A 21,437-nucleotide genomic window follows, 5' to 3' on the forward strand; every position below is an offset into this window, starting at 1 on the left:
GCCGGGGACACCAGACTGTTAAACGTTTTGGAAGAATTGTGTATTATAACAGTCACGTTACACATACTCCATCTTGTAGACATACCACAGACGGGATAGCATTGCCTGCATGGGGGATGGGGAAGGCTTTATCCAATCAACAGCAATTTGACATGTCATAGCAGAGACAATGGGGGTTATTTTGGTTCACTCTTTCTGAGAAATTCCTTCTTAGATGGACAAAACCATGTGCACTGCAGGTGGGGCAGATGTTACTTGTGCAGAGAGAGTTAGATTTGGGTGGGGTTTTACTTCAAAGTGAGATCTATATTGCAGTGTAAAAATAAAGCAGCCAGTATTTACCCTGCACAGAAACCAAATAACTCACCCAAATCTAATACTCTGCACATTTTACATCTGCCCCAGTAGCGCACGCAGGGGGGGTTTCTGAGTACCCAGAACCCCCCCCCCAGGAGTCTGAGGGCACTAGGCTGAAAGCTGAGGGTCCCCTCTTTCCATGGGTACAAGAATTTTAAAATTTGGCCCTTGGGAATCGGAGATATCGGACTTCAAATCAGTGGTCCCCATCCAAGTCTGTTAATTGCTCTTCCCAGTCAGATATTTCAGGTTCTGTCTGATTTATATTCCAAAAGCTGGGACTCTCTCCCTTTGATGGACACTAGTAGCTTGTCTCTACTGTTCCCAGAACCAGAGATATCAGCCTTCCAGCAGCTGGTTACTGCTCCAGCTCCACACACCTGGTATGTAGTTTTATATCCTCTTTGGCGGATTGCTCTGCCTCCTGAACTCTCATCCCCTAGTAGGTACAGTAGGTGGGATTCTCTAGTTTTTAATTCCATTAAAAGCTAAGAAATCTATTTCTGGGAACTGGAGATATCTGCAGTCAAGGAAGCTGTCCTCCCACCAGAAAATTATGAATAATAAGCCCACTCCCCTATACACCCCTCCTCTGCATATTAAACATCCTCTACCGCCCTGGAAGTTATGTATCAGGGCCCTTCATTCAGCCCAATGCCCCCTTCTCCCACCATCTGTGCAGTAAAGGGGTAATTAGTGGAAATTACTGATCCAGGCCCTACATGCTGAGCGGTTGATATAATACCCCTACCACCCGCGGGACATCAAAGCTTCCCCCACACCTACTGCTGGAGGATCGGTAGGTGCCCCAATACATTGCTATGCCCAGGGGTCTACACTGCTGTTGACGTGTGTGTGTGTGTATATATATATATATATATATATATATATATATATATATATATATATATATATATATATATCAGGGTTGCTTACCTGACCCTCTCCTTCAGGCAGAAAATGCTCTGTTCCTGGACTGCCCTGGTAATGTAGGATTGCCATCACCTGTGGTGACACCTTTCTTATCAATTACCTAGCTCACCACAGGTGATGGCAACACTACATTATCAGGGAATTCCAGGAACAGAGCATTTTCTCCCTGAAGGAGGGGGTCAGGTAGGCATATACTGGGTCACCTAAGTGTCCATCTCCGTGCTTTGCTCCGCCCCTCTGGAAACCCCCTTCTGAAAATCCTGCGTTTGCCACTGTGCCCCCCTGCAGTGCACATGATTTTGTCCATCTAAGAAGGAATTTGGCAGAAAGAGTGAACTAGAATAACCCCCAATGTGTATGTTGGTGCCGGGTAAGAGTGAGGAGAGTTACAGGAAGTATTTTGGATCAGAAGGAATAGGGGTGTCACAGAGGCGTGAGAGTAAGGTGAAGATTTATTGCCAAATATCACCAAGTTTCAGACAAGAGCACCAGATATGCAGAAAGGATCCCTGTTCTGTGCAACCCCTATAGGAAGTATCTGGGAACAAAGGGCCTAATTCAGGTTAGCTCGATATGCTGTGAACATCGTAGCTTACGTAGCACCTGACACCACCTGTCCTGCCGCCGCAAGCGATTCCCATCGGTAACATGCGAGGGAATGTGTAAGGAAAAACACATCCCCTCGCATGCCTCCGCTGCAGGACAAATCATACAATGGGCTCCTGGCTTCGCAAATAGAATTCCGTTGGAACGGCCTTTTTATTTGCGAGCACTAAAGACGGGAGGACAGCTGTCGTCCTGTGACATCAGCTGTCCGCCACCCCACGCCACACATCGTCCCACCTGCGCACACATGGGGCCGCCCATAAAATGCTGGGTATTCCATTGGTGGACCCCTGTCCGGTCACCTTCCAACCTCCACCTTCCCCAATCCTTGCGAGCGAGACGTTTGCAATAAGGGGAGCAGTATATACCATGCGCAGAGCCCCAAACATCACAACGGGGCCAAATTCGCCACGTTCCAAATAAATCAGAATGAGGGCCCAGTACCAGTGGTTGTGGTACATTCATTCTTCCTGAAACGGATGATCCTTTCAGTCCAGTCTTCCTCCTTATCTCCAATCTCCTCCTCCAATCAGGAAACTTTCCTGGTCTCAACAAGCCTTCGCTCACACAACCGCGCACACACTGAGCAGGTAAATGCCACCCTCAGATCAGCGACTCATCTCCTGAAATCAAACTCTCTTCCTCTTTCCCAATCTGGCTTCTCAGAGATCTGGGCAATTCCAGGTGGGAGGGGCAAGACTGTGGGACTACAAATCCCGTCATTATGTGGAATGGGTGTGGCAGCAATAGCGAATCATAGCATCATGCTATCAAGCTGTCGTAATGTGTAGGGGAGTGGCACATGCTATTTATAGGAGTATCCTGGAATTTCCTGGAGAGTAATTAACTATGCCCGAAATATGTTGGGATGTGAGCATCAGGATCGTCTGATTGGTTACAGCATGATCTATTCCCGTCAATCTTTGGACATAATGCGGGAGGAAAGGATGTCAAATGAATAAAAACAGGTTCTCTGACTCTGATCTGAAAAAAGAATTACAATTTAAATTTTTACAGTTTCAAAAAGCTAATGTAGACTGAATTGTACACAGCTGTCATTGACAAACTGTAGACACAAGCAGGGGGGGGGGGGGAGGTGCCGGTGATCGCTACACAGCACAAGGTGCGTACATGCACAGCATCTCAAAATTGCATGGAGAGAGGAGGGCAGCCCAGCACCTCAAGGACAAGCCGGCCCTGAGCTCCCTGAGAGGGAAGGTGGCTGCAGAATTGAAAAATCCTATTCAAAAGACTGAACAGCCACTGATTGGCTGACAGAGCTCTTTCAGCCAATCAGCGGCCGTCCAGTCTTTTGAATCTGATTTTTCAATTCACCCTGCATGCCGCAGCCCACACCCCACCCAGTTTTTGATGCGACACATCGCGGGTGCTTAGCACCCGCGATGTGCCGCTGAGGGCTGCGCATGATCTGGATCTGATCTGATGTCATACACTTGCGATTTAGGCAGATTTCACCGGATTTCTCATCCCGATCCACTGGAATCTGGTAAAAATCAGGCCCCAGTCGCGTAGTGTATAGGGACTACTACTGTTCACCAGCCCCAACATTTCCTAAAATAACATTTCTTGGCACAATAAAGTACAAAACAGACATGGTTGAGTCACGTCCTCTGTATATCACACGGATGAGAATGCCGCCCTATGGAAAGCATGTACAGTGTTTGGCAGCAGCTTCTGGGATGACAAAATAAGCAAAGTCAAATTTCCAAACCACTGCGGGCTGGCCGGGGGAAATTCCCAGGCACCAGACGGTTTCCTTGAATGTTTACACAGACACCAAACAGATCCAGCGTATCACGCCAATATTTTTATATCACATTCCTATCTCGGCTGAGTCTGAGTGCTGAGAACACGGTCACGTTTACAAGCTACTTTCCAGAATCATGTGGGGCCGTCAGCTATTTCACTAGTCGCTATTAGATAAAAAGGTTTTGGTGCTGCTTCATATATAAAAAGCTAACTACTCCTCACCCCTATGAGGTGAAGTACTGACACTGACCACTCAACAGACCAAATTACTCCTTTGTGTGCTGCAAGATGTCATAACAGAAAGTGAAAGCAATTTTTGTAGGGACACTGATCGGTTTCACACTTGCCGGATCTGAAGGGAGGGAGCTGTGAAGACAGAGATTGGGAGGTAGGAGCAGATAGGGTCTGGGATGCTCTAAAGCAAAAATGCGGTAAAAACGCTTATCTTTGCGACACCTGCCACCCCACACTGACCCCCGCCGCTCCGCACTGGCCACACCGCTCCCCCCTCATTTGTGTCCGGGCAGCACAGCAGGAGTTACCTCCTGCTCCTTCCTAGCACCGTACTTCCCCTTCCGGGTGCAGGGAGGAGAGCCCTGCAGCAGCCGCCGAGGACAGCAGGAGCCGAGAACAGCCGCCGGGCACCCGCTGACACATTGCCGGCTGCTTCGCAAAAGGGACGCTCTTAGATCAAGAGTTGCCCTTTGTGAAAATAATGGCATAGCTTAACACATATGCGATTATTATCGATGCGGTAACCGGCGATGTGCGCCCGTGGATGTTAGTGCACCCCCCCAGGGACTGCCGGTGGGGTGGAGAGATTGTGGGCTAAGAGCGGTCACAGCTTAAAATGAAAGTACATTGCAGAAGCGGGCTTGAAAACTAGTAAAAGCAATAAATGTGCAAAAATGTTATTTTAAAGAATGAAAACAGCTAAAATTTTTTGAAGCAGCGCCCTAAATTGGGTAAGGGGTGGAATCCATGGAAGGGGTAAGTTCTGTCCTTTGCGATGATAGGACTTCTGTCTTTTTGAGCTGGAGTCCGATCTGCGCAAGCATCTTGTGATGCACATGCTACAGGGGGTTCTGGGAGGGATCCAATCGGATCCCACAGGCTTCTATAGTGCAATGCCATCTAAAGATAGCGTTGTCCACCACATCCAGGGCACAAAATCTATCATATTCTGGTTGGTGCATATGAGGTATGCGGCCAAACCACGATAAATGGCATTTTGTTTCATGGTGCTGCATCCTGCCCAAGAACTTTGTAACTCAGATAACTATTTGCTGGTGGCACAGAAGCCCCGCCCCTCCTGCCAGTAACATACACACAGCGGCTGAAATCCAGAGTGGACCCATGAAATCTACTCAAGTTAACCAGAGTTTCAATCGGCAACCACAGTCTTATTTTCATAATGGGCGAGGGATCTGCTCTTGCCTCAAGCCTGGTGTCACCCAGCGCTGTGAAGTGGCCTGTGATGCAATATGTTGATGTTTGTATACAAAACATCAGGTGAGTTGCAATAGTCGCGTCACAGTACCGGGAAACCAGGAGTTTTTGCGGGCGGATCGCCAAAGCAATATAGCCCGAGGCGGACACTGCGCTCTTCCACCATCCTGCTCATTCCTTCACACTCCAGTCCCTCCTGACATTCATACAAGTCACAGCACTCAGGAAATAATGTTGCACCGTGCCTACATGACCAGGGCCTGATAAAAGGTTCCAGGTGCCCTGGGCTACCACACATGTAGCTCCCCTCGTAATGCTGCTAAACACACGTGTATGGGAGCTCAGGGACTCGCCAGTCATACTGCCCATGTGCATGTAACGAAGGTTATACAACTGGCGTAAAGGATCTAATGCTGGTGGCGTGTGATGTAGACTTTGGCTTTAGGCTGCCCAGCTGGCGCTGTAGCACAATATACATAGAGTAATGGTTCCGTTAGTAAGTTACATTGGTACAGCCATCTGGCAGTCACCTTAAGAACTTTACCCCCCACAGTACATCGGGAACAGGTGACAGCTAACTAGCATGGAATAAATTAGGCCTTTATTTTATTCCTTGGCTGTCACCTGCAAGTGGCCCCCTACAGTCCTGGGGCCCTAGGCTGCAGCCTAATTAGCCTATAGCACTGTACATGACAGTATGCATTGTGGGGTCCCAGGGGTTCGAGTGTGTGTGCGTGGAACAGTGATCCGCCCCTGTAAGGGTGAAGTGGAACTAGTTTCCAAAGGGGCACCGAAAACCTTAGCGCTGGCCCTGGCTATGCCCAATGAGGGAGGGTAAGGGGGCAATTAGGTGGCAGAGGGAAATAAGTTACCCCACCTCTCCAGAATTACGTTAAGCCGTGTGGTCCCAGTTTTAATACAGAGGGACGCCGAGACATCTGGCAAACCTAATTACTACAGAGTGGGCGTGACAAAAGCCCAGTATCACACCAGAAGCCAAACCGTCTGCACAGACCCCACGCCGGAAGCCATACTGCTTGCACAGATCCCACGCCGGAAGCCAAACCGCCTGCACAGATCCCACACCAGAAGCCATACCGCCTGCACAGACCCCACGCCGGAAGCCAAACCGCCTGCACAGATCCCACGCCAGAAGCCAAACCGCCTGCGCAGATCCCACGCCTGAAGCCAAACCGCCTGCACAGATCCCACACCAGAAGCCATACCGCCTGCACAGATACCGCGCCGGAAGCCATACCGCCTGCATGTTTTGGAAGCCATACTGTTTAGAAACACCCATGTGCATGGTACCACAGTATGGGTGAGATTTAATGGGATGAGATTTTCAGAAAGTGAGAGATTTGGTGAGGCAATCATTTACACTGCAAAATCAAACTGGTTCTTGCAGTGTAAATGATTGCCGCTTTAAAAAAACCTGGAGATTTCTCACCAAATCTCTCACTTTCTGAAAGTCTCATTCTATTAAATCTCACCCTATATGTCATATCATTACTTACCTTCTATGTTGCCTATGCGCCCATTTATACAGTAGCACATGTTGTTGATAATTTAGTTGTGTATCCGACATAGAGGTCAGATGGCTACACATGTAAGCACGCAAGCATTTCAGACAGCTAGCAGACAGATCCTTCGGAAGAAGATCCAGTTTGATTATGATCTCCGATATTTTCTCCTCAAGTTCCCCCAAATGCTTTTCCAGACCCCCTTCATCCGTTTTCTTGTGTACAAAGGTTGGCATGTGCTTCATGATGTAATCATCAAGGAGATGCTCCAGGTCCCTCTGCCACGCTTGTGGGAACCAATCAGGAGCGTTGTTGCACTTCTGCTGCTTAGACCAAACGATGCAGTCACCGATGGCCTGGAGCCCTGCAGCCTGGCCGGGATCCCCATCAAGGGCCTTGATCACCACCCCCCACATCTTCTGCGCTACCTCCTTATAGCGTTCATTTCCATCTCCAATGCCATTTTGCTCCAAATTATAGATGAATAAACAGGCGTCACAGAACTGCATCTTGGCCAGGAGACTTCTGATTGTTTTTTCTAGAACAGGGTGCATAATAGGGGAAAAAAATGAAACATTGCTGGAAGAGCACTGCATTGTTCAAATACATATCTTATAAAATGAAAGGCTCTGCTGCACCTCTTCTCTATTGGGGAAAATTCAAGTGTTTTGCGCACCAGCTGCCCGTCCCATCAGGTCATTACCTTGGGAACGCCCATAAGACGCTGGGTATTCCCACGCCTATACCCCCCAACGCCACCCCACTCCTGCACTGTTAGGTGCAAGCGGGACAGCGAACATGAAATTTCGCCATTCCCGCTCAAACCAAGCGTCTGTGCACATGTGCATAAACTGTGTATGTGCAGACAATAAAAATCCTTCTGCGTGGGGACCGATTGTATCAGAATAACCCCCATAGTATAGTCTGGGAACGCCACCCCTCCGGACTCTGTTCTTAACCCTTTTAAGTCCAACATCTGGTCAGGCTCAACAGCCCTAGCGCTAGCAGCAGATCCAATGGTGAGACACTTTAAAATAAGAACATTAACATCGTTCAACATTCAGTGTAGACCATTTAAAAAAAAAAAAAAATACAATTAATTTAAACCAGACTGTTTGAATTGAAAAAAATAAATAAAAAAAAATGGACTGTGAAGGGTTAATTATCGGACTGTTCAGAGTAATCCTGTATGGGTGGTAACCCTACCGCCAACGCTGACATTGCTGTTCTGTAATTCCGGATTGGTAACTAGTAGGGATGGCCATCGACCATTGATTATTCGAAATCATCAATGGTTCATGGCCGATGTTGAATTCTTTCCCATCGATGGGGAAGAACCAGATGGTTTCCCTCCATGATGGAAAAGCGAAACGATGTTTTTTTTTTCAAAGTGCCGGGACACGGAGCATAGCTCCACCCACGAAGCCCCACCCCCTGTGTTTTGATTGGCCCACAGGCCAATCAATCAAATACAATGGATTACCATCGATATGTAAAAATATCGATGGTCATCCATTGCATAGTTAAGCACTATCGATGGCCAGTTGCAGAATTGCCATCAATGGCAACCATCGATGGCCATCCCTAGTAACTAGTCTCACATAATTGCAAAACTAATGCTGTGTACACACGGTACAATCCAGCATGAGATTATGACTATATAGTCAAAATCGCAAGCAGATTGTATGCAGATTGCACAGGGTTTTTTACCTTGCGATCCCGATGCGCGCTCCCGAGACAGCACAAATCGAAACCCAGATAGACAGGGCAGCAATGACTGTATAGTGCAAATATAATGGTGTGTACACACGGTGAGATTACCTTGCTATTTGACTGCGATACAATCTTTGCTATCTCTGTACTATTTACATACAATTCTTGCTATCTACATTCGATTTGCACTGTATAGTCATTGCTGCCCTGTCTATCTGGGTTTCGATTTGTGTTGTCATGGGAGCATGCATCGGGATCCCAAGGTAAAAAACCTGTGCGAGCCTGCATACAATTTTGACTATATAGTCAAAATCTCATGTTGGATTGTACAGTGTGTACACACCATAATTATTTTGGCTGTTCTACGAGATGTGCTATGTGGCTGGGCAAAGGGGTGAGTAATGCTGTGTACGCACGGTGAGATTTGACATTAGATTTTGACTATATAGTCAAAATCGCATGCAGATCGTATGCAGATGGCACCGTTTTTTTACCTTGCGATCCCGATGCGCGCTCCCATGACAGCACAAATCGAAACCCAGATAGACAGGGCAGCAATGACTATATAGTGCAGATTGTATGAATTGTATGTATAAAGTACAGAGATAGCAAAGATTGTATAGCACTCGAATCTTAATGGTGCCCATACACGTTACAATTATTGTATACAATATTGTATACAATATCGCATCTCATCCGATCTGGGTTTTGCGATGACATCAAATGAGATGAGATCTAGTACAAAAAGTACGTGCTGCACATACTTTTTGTACTAGATCTCATCTCATCTGATGTCATCGCAAAACCGAGATCGGATGAGATGCGATATTGTATACAATATTGTATACAATAATTGTAACGTGTATGGGCACCTTAAGTCTAATAGCAAGGGAATCTCACCGTGTGTACACACATCGGCCACACCGGATTACTCACAACAGTTATTTTCTATAAATGAATACAGTTTTCAGTTTGACTGATAATCACAGGTGTATGGCAACCAAACCGAGTCAGGGGAAATTCTAACCCCCACGCACTCACATTTAAAACACGAGTTTCTCCAGCTGATACACATAAATAACACGAGTGTACGGCCACCGTTCATTCACATTTTACCGTCACGGGATGCGATAGAGTGAAAAAGAGTGAAAATGTGATAAAAGCCCCGTTTTCTGGGTTTTTACCACATTTTAGAATGCATCAAAGCCCCTCCATCCTGGAGGGTAACGCCAGCAAAAGCTGGGGTGCAATATTTAACTAAACTTCAATGAATGGACTTCATTTAAATTCGACGTCCAAATTCAAAATACAATTCCGTATGTTTATCCATTACATCTAGTGACTTGCGCTCTATTTACGGTCAGATATTGGGTGGACCACAGAAGTTCGACATGGCTTAGGCCAGTGATGGCTAACCCTGACGCTCCAGCTGTTGTTGAACTACACATCCCAGCATGCCCTGCATCAGTTTTAGCATGGCCAAATAGTAAAACTGTAGCAGGGCATGCTGGGATGTGTAGTTCAGCTGGAGTGTCAAGGATAGCCATCACTGGCTTACGCCAACACATTAAATAGGTCGACGTGACTAAGTTCGACAAGCATTAGGTCGACAGTCAAAAAGGTTGACATGAGGTTTTCACATTTTTTTATACTGAATGTCAACAGTGGACATGGACACCGTCAGAGTGTACCACCGTGCTCGCCGTGCTTTGGGCACACTATTCCATTTTCCCACCACACACTAGTGGATGGTAGTGCATGAAATACCGCCTGTCGGCACATGTCGGCAAAAAAAAAACACAAATAAAAATAATTTCGACCTTTTGACTGTGCCCTATTTAACGTGTCAACCTTCAGTGGCCGACCCAATGCATATTGGACCCAACGACCATATACCCTATATAATTCATATATGTGCCCGCAGGGATTGCTGGGAACATGCAGCTGACACAAGCCTGCCGTACGTAATGAATGCTACATATGATAAATGCTGCATATAAAACACTGCCCTTTCTTACCTGCAGATTTCCAGGGCTCATCCCGGTCAGAAATAAACTTCATGGTCTTTTTATGCATTACAAAAGCCTGAAAACCTTCTTTTATTTTAAGGATGGCGGCGTTCTCTTTGGGTCGGCTTTCAGCCAGGAGATAATCCCTTTCTGCCTGAGATGCATGTCCGCTCTTCAGGTTCTTCTTGGTGTATTTCTTTTTGCTGGCCATGTATGCAGGCACATGGGACACGCGTGGTGATCTGTGGTGCACGGTGCACTCACTCTGCACCATCCCAGCTGCTCTGATTAAGCTCTATACAAAGTGAAAGCTAAAAATCCCCTGGGCTGATCCCACAGGGATGTGACACACCCATTCATTTGTTTGTAATAACGAAGTAAACAGTTCAGAAACATTTAACTTATCATGGACTCAAGGTAAAATCCTCCACTTCTTCTTTTTGTCATCAAATTGTATAGTACCCCTGAAATACCACAGCATGTGCGAGGCACAGGACCAGCGCTAACAGGGGCGTGAATTCATCCTAGTCGCCCGGAGGCAAGATTCAGTCTGTTACCTCCCCCTCCTCAGAGGCTATGAGCTTGTGTGTGCGTGTGTGTGTGTGTGTGTGTACTTTCCATAAATTAGCATTAGGTAGATACCATTATGTCGACATGCATTAAGGTTGACATGACTGTAGGTCGACATGGGGTTTTTCACTTTTTTTTGTACCAAATTTCGACACAGTCGACATAGGGCGGGATGTACTATTACTCGCATTTCTGTAGTGAAGTGTAGTTGTTTTTTTCGTGATGATTTCGCTCTCTTTTTGCGGAGATCTCCGCGTTATGTACTAATTTTTTTTCCTATCTTCATGTCCGCGTTAACTCTGCTATCCTTCGGAATATTTACGCATTTTTTTTTTTTGCGCATGCGCAATGACGTTTACTCCTGTCATGCGCAGTTGTTTCTGTGTGCTGCGCGGCGCGGGTTTCTCTCACTCCCAGGTGCCACCTACTCTGCCCATCAGCAACGCCCTACCACCCCTCAGAACCTACTGTGCCCATCACCAACGCCCTACCTCCCCTCACCCCTAGCACCTACTGTGCCCATCACCAACGCCCTACCTCCCCTCAGAACCTACTGTGCCCATCACCAACGCCCTACCTCCCCTCACCCCTAGCACCTACTCTGCCCATCACCAACGCCCTACCTCCCCTCAGAAACCTACTGTGCCCATCACCTCCGCCCTACCACCCCTCACACGTGCCTATCAATTCAGCCCTACCACCCCTCACCCTAACAACATCCCTTGCCTTAATTTAACAATGACGACACCTTAATCTGCTTGAAACCAAACCCCATTTTGCAATTTGGCATTACCTCAAACAAATCCATACAATCACATTGCCCTCATAAGCCACGGCTATCCAGCAAAATGCATTCTAATGAGATGCCCACAAGACAACCAACACCCCTATTAACTCAGACAAAAAATTACCTTCTTGTTTAATATATTTGTGACACAAAAAACCCCCCATGAGATAAAACAGTGTATAACGCCTGAAATACAAGGCGAATTAATACCACACAAAGCTGAGCGCTGCGAGTGTTAGTACATCACAAGGTGCTTCAGCTACACAGAGATGAATGAGGGGATCTGCCGCGCCGGAAACTCGTCGAGAACAGAAGCCGGCGGAGTTTTTTTTTTCAACAACACAACGAAACTTGATTAATACATAACACGAAGCCATTGCGGACGCGAAACATGGATGTCTACAGAGCGGTAAGCGTTAGTACATCCCGCCCATAGACACTGAAACATAGCACCGCCTCCCCTCGCATGGCACGCCATGCTTCGGGCACGGTGCCTCGGTGCGCTGGGCACACTATTTTATTCTCCCACCACGCCCTAGTGTCAGCGCATGTCGGCTCAAATAAAATGTTAAAAACCCCATGTCGACCTTTTGACTGTCGACCTTCCCCATGTTGATCTAATGCTTGTGTCAACCTAATGATCCTATCGCCCTAACCCATGTCGACCTTCATGCATGTCGAATTTAATGCATGTCGACCTAATGGTGTCGACCATCTGCTTGAAGACCTAGTGACCGTAACACATTACCATAAACAGAACTGTCGTATTAGTGTTAAGGTGCATACACACTGGCCAATATATATTAACCGTCGGACCATCGGCCAGTATATACCATCGACATATTTGTGAATGGCGCCATGCACAGAAATATCGCGTCAGCTGTGCAACACAGCCAATGCCCGATCGTTCTGTGTGTACGAGTGATCCGCCAACCGCCCGTACAGCCGCTGCAGGAGCCACCTGTGATTGAGAGCTTACTGGGCCGGTGTATGAAAGATAAGCCCGCCCAATTTGATGTCCATCACGACGGATCGGGATTGTCTTCAAAACTGGGTGGGTGCATTTGCATGCTCCTGCCCAGTGATCTGTCAGTCACCGGCTGCTCTGGCAGCGGCTGTACGGGCGGTCCGCGGATTGCCCAGTACACACAGAATACACACAGAATAATCTTTAGATATATTGAGCATCGGCTGTGTTGCACATAGATATATCTGTGAACGACGCCGTTCACATAAATATCGATAGTAGACCATACCTCCCAACTTCTTGGGAGCAGGAGGGCGTGGCCTAATTTTGGGGGTGTGCCTATACTCGCGGCTCACCCGCGAGGCCACGCCCCTGTTTTGCCGCTATGGGGGCATGACCCAGAGGCTCTAGCCATGCCCCCAGCCCCCTGGCTGTGGGAATAGTCGCTGTGCGCACAGCGTTTATTCCCCGCTGCTCACCAGCCGACAGGGGGGGGGGGACTCCCAACAGCCCCCCCTCGCCGCGGGACACTGCCGGCTGCGGGAGGGACGCGGGAATCCCCGAAAACCGGATATCATTGTTTCAAAAAATCGTCCAATATGTACCCGCTTATCACCCCCCCCCCCCATTTCCTAGGTGTCCTAATAGTTGGGGCTAAAGTCAAGTCAGGACAGAAGTGTGCACATGGGGTCCTAGAAGATAAAAAGAATGTGCATAAAAATTAGGCATTGATCAAACTAATCCGCATTACAATAAACTTACAAATTCAGAAGCTTCAGCTCCACTGGGCAATATTCCCTTTGCTACAATACTGTATATGTAATGTGTTTGTGTAGCCTGTGCTATCCGGCACACATCTGTGAGTACACACTACGTTGTACAAAACCATGCAACCAATTCCGTTTTTTAACGGACAAGTTTTATTGTTTGTACACCGCAAGTAACAATGGGTAGTGTGATAGGCACCATGCCAATCAGCACATGGCATTTTCAAGGGTAAGAATGAGGAAAGACTGCTCAAGGCACCTGGCAGGTATAGGAGAACAGTGATCCTTATCTTCAGCAATACACTTTGGGCCTGATTCAGAGCTTATTGCTGGGCTGCGATTCTTCACCTCGCACAGCGATGATCACTGAGATCACTTTGGGCATACACACTGACGCTGCGAACGGCTTTCTATAGCAGGAAATTATGGAAAGCTGTTCAGGATGCTGGTAAGACCATCAGATGAATGGCGGACACTGACGATGATGGGGGACCGCGCATCAGCACTTACCGCCCGGCCATAAACACTGGGCAACTTTTGAGCTGAAACGACAAAACAGCGCTGCTTTCAGCTCAAAATTGCCCAGTGTGTATGAGCCTTAAGTGTACACTGGGGCTGGCCAGTTTACCCATGTTATTTTGGAATTTTCATTCTGACGCAGCAAATACTGGGGAAGATGTATTAAGCCTTAACGAGAGATTAATCCAAGGGTGATAAGGAGAGATAAACGATCAGCCAATCACCTGCTAACTGCCATGTTACAGGCTGTGTTTGAAAAAAGTCAGTAAGGAGCTGATTGGCTGGACGTTTATCTCTCCTTATCACCCTTGCATTTATCTCTTGTTAAGGCTTAATACATCTGCCCCACTGTGCTTTGTAGTTCCACTTCACCGAAAACTAAAAGGCAATGATAAAAATGATAGGGGCAGATTTATTAAGGCTGGAGAAGCAATGAAGTGTCCAAAGGGGGTGTGGGTCATTGTGTCAAGTCGACACATACAAAAAATGTTGACATGCCTAAGGTTGACAGGGTCAAAAGGTTGACACATGAATTAGGTCGACACTGAAGGAAGGTTGACATGGGGTTTTCACTTTTTTTTGTCCCGAATGTCAACGTAATCAACATGCACCTATTGCACCGCGTTCCGAGCACACTACTCTATTCTTCCTCCACGCCCTAATGTATGGTAGGGCGTGAAATACCGGCTGTCGGCACATGTCGGTTTTAAAAAAATGTGAAAAACCTATGTTCACCTTTTGACCTAAGGCCTGTCAACCATCAGTGGTCAACCGAAATTTTTGTTGACCTTAATTGTGTCGACCTCACGACCGTGTCCCGCTGGGGATAAGGTAGCAGCCAATCAGCTGGGGTCCGTATCGCACTAGTGGGTGGCGGCCTCCAGTTGCCTAATTAGACAGTTCCTGCTTTTGGTTATTTATAACCTGCACCAAGTGAGCACAATAGGTGTCCTGTGTCTATTACACAATCAGCAGGGGGATTTCTACCTGAACCATGGCCATTATTGTGTTTAAATAGCAGCCTCATTGCTGGGAGCAATGGCTTTTGTCTATTATTACAGGTCTCTTTTCTTTTCTTAATAATTTAACCCTTTGAGTGCCAGCGTTGCTTTGTGAACCTCAGAATATCCGTTATAAATGCCAGCGCCGCTCACAGCGACTGTACTTTGTTTTGGGTGCCGTAGGCATGCCGAAATTTTCGGGGGCGTGGCCTAATTTGGGGGCTTGGCCTATACTCCCGGCTCTCCCGCTCTCCCGGCTCTCCCGCGCACAGCGTTTATTCCCCGCTGCTTAGCATCTGACGGGGGGACTCCCAACAGCACCCCCACACCGCGGGACACTGCCGCCCCCGGGTGGGACAGCGGGACAGGCCCTGACAATCGGGACTGTCCCGATAAAATCGGGACTGTTGGGAGGTATGCACCTGCCCGGCCATTCCGGGAGTTCCTGGAAATCGGGTCAACCTCCCGGCCCACCGGAACAGTATTGGGCCTCACGGAAGCCGCGAAGCCTTCCGCAACTCCCCCGCAGCAGATGGGGCCGTGGGAGCAAACTATGCAAATTACATCTTGTAGCCCCGCCCCCGCTGTGCAATGCCTGTAATACCGGCATTGCATGGCAGGGGGGCGTGGTCATGAGGGCGCAATCACATTGGTCATGCCCCCACACAGATTATCCGCCGGCTGACAAACCCCCCCCCCCCATGCCACACTGAACTGGCTGCCCTTTTTAGCGGATATTTTGAGGATCGCTCACCACAATGTTGGCACTCCAAGGGTTAAAGATAAACTTTAGGGGGGGGGGGGGGGGGGGGGGGGGAATTACCAGCACATAGTTAGGTTGTTTTTATAACAGATTAATTATATATTGGTGGCTGTGAAAACTTATTTCATATGATATAATAATCACTTTTTTTCATTTTTTGACCGCTGGAGAAGTAATATAATGGGAATGTCCATGGGCAGCACGGTGGTGTAGTGAGCAGCATTGCTGACTCACAGCACTGGCGGATATGGTTCCGCTCAAAACAAAGGGAAACATGTGTACGTTGATTCCTCCAGTGGCACTATATCAAACAATGGGTATGGATCATTGCGTAGACAGCATGATGGTCGACAAACATTAGGTCTACACCCTTAGGTCGCCATTCATTAACCCCTTCCCGACATTTGACGTACATTTACGTCATGGTCGGGATGTACTTCCCGACACATGGCATAAATGTACGTCATGCATTTAAAGTGTCACCGCGTCTATAGACGCGGTGATAGAGGGGAGATGGCTGCTGTCCCTGACAGAAGACATCTTCCCTCATTGCCCAGGGGGGGCAGCGATGCCCCCCCCCCCATCGGCGATCGCTGCGATTGGCTGTTCAAATGTGAACAGCCAATTGCAGTGTTTTCTGTGTACCGGCGAATAACGGCGCTCGGTAACACAGGGATCGGTGGTGATTGGTGCTGTTAAGTACAGCACCAATCACCACCGGGTGTAAAGGGGTCACTGGTGGTCACCCCACCTCACCCCACCTGCCCCCAAGGCTGTGATTGGTCCGTCGGACCGACGGACCAATCACAGCCATTACACCTCAGAGAAAATAACGGAGACAGCCCTGCAGCCGCCATTCCGGTCAGGAACAGCGTGCAGAGCGGTCTCCGTGCCCATCTGTCCTCTTATACTGACCTGATCAGCGTTGGTGGTGTGGTGGCATCCGTGCTGCCTGCTGCTGGTGCTTCCTGGTTGTTGTGCTGCTGCTGCAGCGTCATTGTGTAATATAATTTTGTGCTGCTGCTGCAGCGTCATTGTGTAATATAATTTTGTCTCTGCTGCCCCCTGCTGCCCCCCTTTTGTGCTGATCAGTATAAATTAACTGATCAGCAACTTTTTTGGGGTGCAGGTTTTTTTTTTTATATATATACCCCGTCAGGTTGCACCAAAAGTTGTGCGCCTGCTGCCCCTCACTGCTAATCAGTGTTGCATCACTGATCAGCAGTTTTTTTAAATTTTTTTTTTTTTGGAGGGTGCTGTGGGGTCTTTTTTTTTAATTTTTTTTACACCCACGGTGATTTTGTGGGTGTCCTGTGGCCGCTGAGCGCTGATCAGTGACGGACGTTACTGACCAACATCTGTGCTCAATTTTTGGCGCAGGAGCTTTTTTTTTTTTCTTTTAACCCCTTCAAGGTTGTACCAAAAGCTGCCTTGAAGCTGCTGCCCCTTAAGTGCACTTGCACGTGTTAAAGCACTACATACACACTACATACCCCCCGTGTTGAAATAAAGTTTGTACCCCCCCTACACTATACACGTGTTGAAACACTACACTTACACAAACACAAAAATAATAAAAATGTCCCAATCATCCCAAAGACTGTTTTCAGCGGAGGAGGCATATGCCCTTATTGCCTCTGACATTGACACAGCCAGTGATGTAAGCGATGAATTTGCATTCGTCTTAAGCTCCTCTTCCTCCTCTAGTGATGAGGGACCCCCTCAAAGACGCCCCCGTAGAGCAGCTGAGACCCCCCCCCCCCAAATGATTGATCCCGTATGGACCCCACCCCCAGACAATTTTGAGCCCCAGGTTCCTGAGTTTTTGGCCAACCCAGGAATCCAATTTGATACTACAGGCCTCAAAGAAATTGACTTTTTCAAAGTATTTTTCTCTGATGATTTTATAAATTTAATGGTGGACCAAAGTAATTTATATGCCCAGCAGTTTATTGCTCAAAACCCCACGTCATCATTTGCTAGGTGGACCCCTGTAGATGCAGTAGAGATGATGACGTTTTGGGGTCTGGTGTTACATATGGGCATAGTTAAAAAGCCAGAAATTAGACAATATTGGAGTACAGATGTTCTGTACAGCACCCCACTTCATCGTATGGCCATGACCCGGACTCGTTTTGAGACGATCCTTAAATTTTTGCATTACAACGATAATGCACAGTGCCCACCCAGAGATGATCCCACCTTTGACCGGCTATTCAAAGTCAGGCCGGTCATTGATCATTTCAGCGCCAAATTTGCTGAGATGTACATCCCCGAAAAAATTCATTTGTGTAGACGAGTCACTTATACATTTTAAAGGAAGGGTTAAATTCCGCCAGTACCTTCCCAATAAGAGGGCAAGGTATGGCATAAAAATGTATAAGCTGTGCGAAAGTACCTCAAGGTACACCCACAGGTTTAGGGTATATGAAGGGAAGGACACAAGAATTGAACTGCCAGAATGCCCCCCCTCCCTCGTAGGTGTTAGTGGAAAGATTGTCTGGGATTTAGTGCACCCCTTCCTGGATAAGGGTTATCACCTCTATGTGGATAACTTTTACACCAGCATCCCCCTGTTTAAGGCCCTTGGTTCAAGAGGTACAGCAGCTTGCGGTACTGTGCGCAAGAACCAAAGAGGCCTCCCAAAAACGCACATTGCCCAATTACTGAGAAAGGGTGAAAGCAGGGCACAATCCACCGAAAATATGTTGTTGGTCAAATATAAGGACAAGAGGGATGTCCTTATACTGACAACAATTCACGGAGACAGTACCACCTCCGTCCCTGTACGAGGTACCAGTACCCACACCTCAAAACCTATTTGTATCCTAGATTACAATAAGTACATGGGCGGAGTGGATCTTTCAGATCAGGTACTGAAGCCGTACAGTGCCCTGCGGAAAACAAAAATATGGTATAAGAAGCTGGCCGTGTATATCATCCAGATGGCACTGTATAACGCTTACGTACTATTCCGTTCTACCAGCCAGACGGGGACATTTATGCACTTTCAAGAGGAAGTCATAAAGGGCCTAATATTTGGGAACCAGCAGGCAGAGGGCCCCAGTACTTCTAGTACTGGCCCCAGTACTTCTAGTACTGGCCCCCGTATTGTATCAGGGCAGCATTTTCCTAACGAAATCCCCTCCACTGGAAAAAAGGGCAGGAAACAAAAAAGGTGCAAAGTTTGCTATAAAAAGGGAATAAGAAAGCAAACTATTTTCCACTGTGAAACTTGCCCCGACAAACCCGGCCTATGTATGAAGGAGTGTTTTAAAATATACCACACATCTATGGATTATTAGGTTCATCATTTCACCGTGCTTCGGGGGTCTTGCTAATGCGACATAGCACCCACCATTCATTCCACCAGAATCTGTGCTGCAAAATTCAAATATCACTCCTTCCCTTCTGAGTCCTGCCATGCACCCAAATGGTATTTTTTGGTCACATATGAGGCATTGCCATACTCGGGAGAAATTGCGGCACAGATTTTGGGGTGCTTTGTCTCCTTCATTCCTTGTGAAAATGAAAAATTTTGAGCCAGAACTGCATTTTTGTGTAAAAAAATGTAATTTTTCATTTTCACAGCCCAGTTGTACCAAAATTGATGAAACCCCTGGGGGTTTGAAATGTACACTATACCCCTAGATGAATTCCCTGAGGGGTGTAGTTTGCAAAATGGGGTCACTTGTGGGGGGGTTCCACTGTATTGGTGCTTCGGGGGTCTTGCTAATGCGACATAGCACCCACCATTCATTCCACCAGAATCTGTGCTGCAAAATCCAAATATCACTCCTTCCCTTCTGAGTCCTGCCATGCACCCAAATGGTATTTTTTGGTCACATATGAGGCATTGCCGTACTCGGGAGAAATTGCGGCACAGATTTTGGGGTGCTTTGTCTCCTTCATTCCTTGTGAAAATGAAAAATTTTGAGCCAGAACTGCATTTTTGTGTAAAAAAATGTAATTTTTCATTTTCACAGCCCAGTTGTACCAAAATTGGTGAAACCCCTGGGGGTTTGAAATGTACACTATACCCCTAGATGAATTCCCTGAGGGGTGTAGTTTGCAAAATGGGGTCACTTGTGGGGGGGTTCCACTGTATTGGTGCTTCGGGGGTCTTGCTAATGCGACATAGCACCCACCATTCATTCCACCAGAATCTGTGCTGCAAAATCCAAATATCACTCCTTCCCTTCTGAGTCCTGCCATGCACCCAAATGGTATTTTTTGGTCACATATGAGGCATTGCCGTACTCGGGAGAAATTGCGGCACAGATTTTGGGGTGCTTTGTCTCCTTCATTCCTTGTGAAAATGAAAAATTTTGAGCCAGAACTGCATTTTTGTGTAAAAAAATTTAATTTTTCATTTTCACAGCCCAGTTGTACCAAAATTGGTGAAACCCCTGGGGGTTTGAAATGTACACTATACCCCTAGATGAATTCCCTGAGGGGTGTAGTTTGCAAAATGGGGTCACTTGTGGGGGGGTTCCACTGTATTGGTGCTTCGGGGGTCTTGCTAATGCGACATAGCACCCACCATTCATTCCACCAGAATCTGTGCTGCAAAATCCAAATATCACTCCTTCCCTTCTGAGTCCTGCCATGCACCCAAATGGTATTTTTTGGTCACATATGAGGCATTGCCGTACTCGGGAGAAATTGCGGCACAGATTTTGGGGTGCTTTGTCTCCTTCATTCCTTGTGAAAATGAAAAATTTTGAGCCAGAACTGCATTTTTGTGTAAAAAAATGTAATTTTTCATTTTCACAGCCCAGTTGTACCAAAATTGGTGAAACCCCTGGGGGTTTGAAATGTACACTATACCCCTAGATGAATTCCCTGAGGGGTGTCGTTTGCAAAATGGGGTCACTTGTGGGGGGATTCCACTGTATTGGTGCTTCGGGGGTCTTGCTAATGCGACATAGCACCCACCATTCATTCCACCAGAATCTGTGCTGCAAAATCCAAATATCACTCCTTCCCTTCTGAGTCCTGCCATGCAGCCAAATGGTATTTTTTGGTCACATATGAGGCATTTCCGTACTCGGGAGAAATTGCGGCACAGATTTTGGGGTGCTTTGTCTCCTTCATTCCTGGTTAAAATGAAAAATTTTGAGCCAGAACTGCATTTTTGTGTAAAAAAATGTAATTTTTCATTTTCACAGCCCAGTTGTACCAAAATTGTTGAAACCCCTGGGGGTTTGAAATGTACACTATACCCCTAGATGAATTCCCTGAGGGGTGTAGTTTGCAAAATGGGGTCACTTGTGGGGGGGTTCCACTGTATTGGTGCTTCGGGGGTCTTGCTAATGCGACATAGCACCCACCATTCATTCCACCAGAATCTGTGCTGCAAAATCCAAATATCACTCCTTCCCTTCTGAGTCCTGCCATGCACCCAAATGGTATTTTTTGGTCACATATGAGGCATTGCTGTACTCGGGAGAAATTGCGGCACAGATTTTGGGGTGCTTTGTCTCCTTCATTCCTTGTGAAAATGAAAAATTTTGAGCCAGAACTGCATTTTTGTGTAAAAAAATGTAATTTTTCATTTTCACAGCCCAGTTGTACCAAAATTGGTGAAACCCCTGGGGGTTTGAAATGTACACTATACCCCTAGATAAATTCCCTGAGGGGTGTAGTTTGCAAAATGGGGTCACTTGTGGGGGGATTCCACTGTATTGGTGCTTCGGGGGT

General features: G+C 47.1%; 1 protein-coding gene across 1 annotated transcript in view; it reads right to left on the reverse strand.

Moving 5' to 3' along the window:
• Positions 1-10,907, reverse strand: part of LOC146049908 (uncharacterized) — a 43,990-nt gene extending 33,083 nt beyond the window's left edge. The window contains exons 1-2 of the mRNA XM_083166589.1: positions 10,370-10,907; positions 6,633-7,176 (exon numbers count right to left, since the gene is read on the reverse strand). Coding sequence (XP_083022715.1) covers positions 6,633-7,176; positions 10,370-10,634 — 809 coding nt within the window. The 5' untranslated portion in view covers positions 10,635-10,907. The remainder of the gene's footprint in view (positions 1-6,632; positions 7,177-10,369) is intronic.
• Positions 10,908-21,437: the final 10,530 nt, after the last annotated feature.

This window comes from Crinia signifera, chromosome 12, assembly GCF_055691185.1.
Source record: "Crinia signifera chromosome 12, ASM5569118v1, whole genome shotgun sequence".
NCBI classification, from domain to species: domain Eukaryota; kingdom Metazoa; phylum Chordata; class Amphibia; order Anura; family Myobatrachidae; genus Crinia; species Crinia signifera.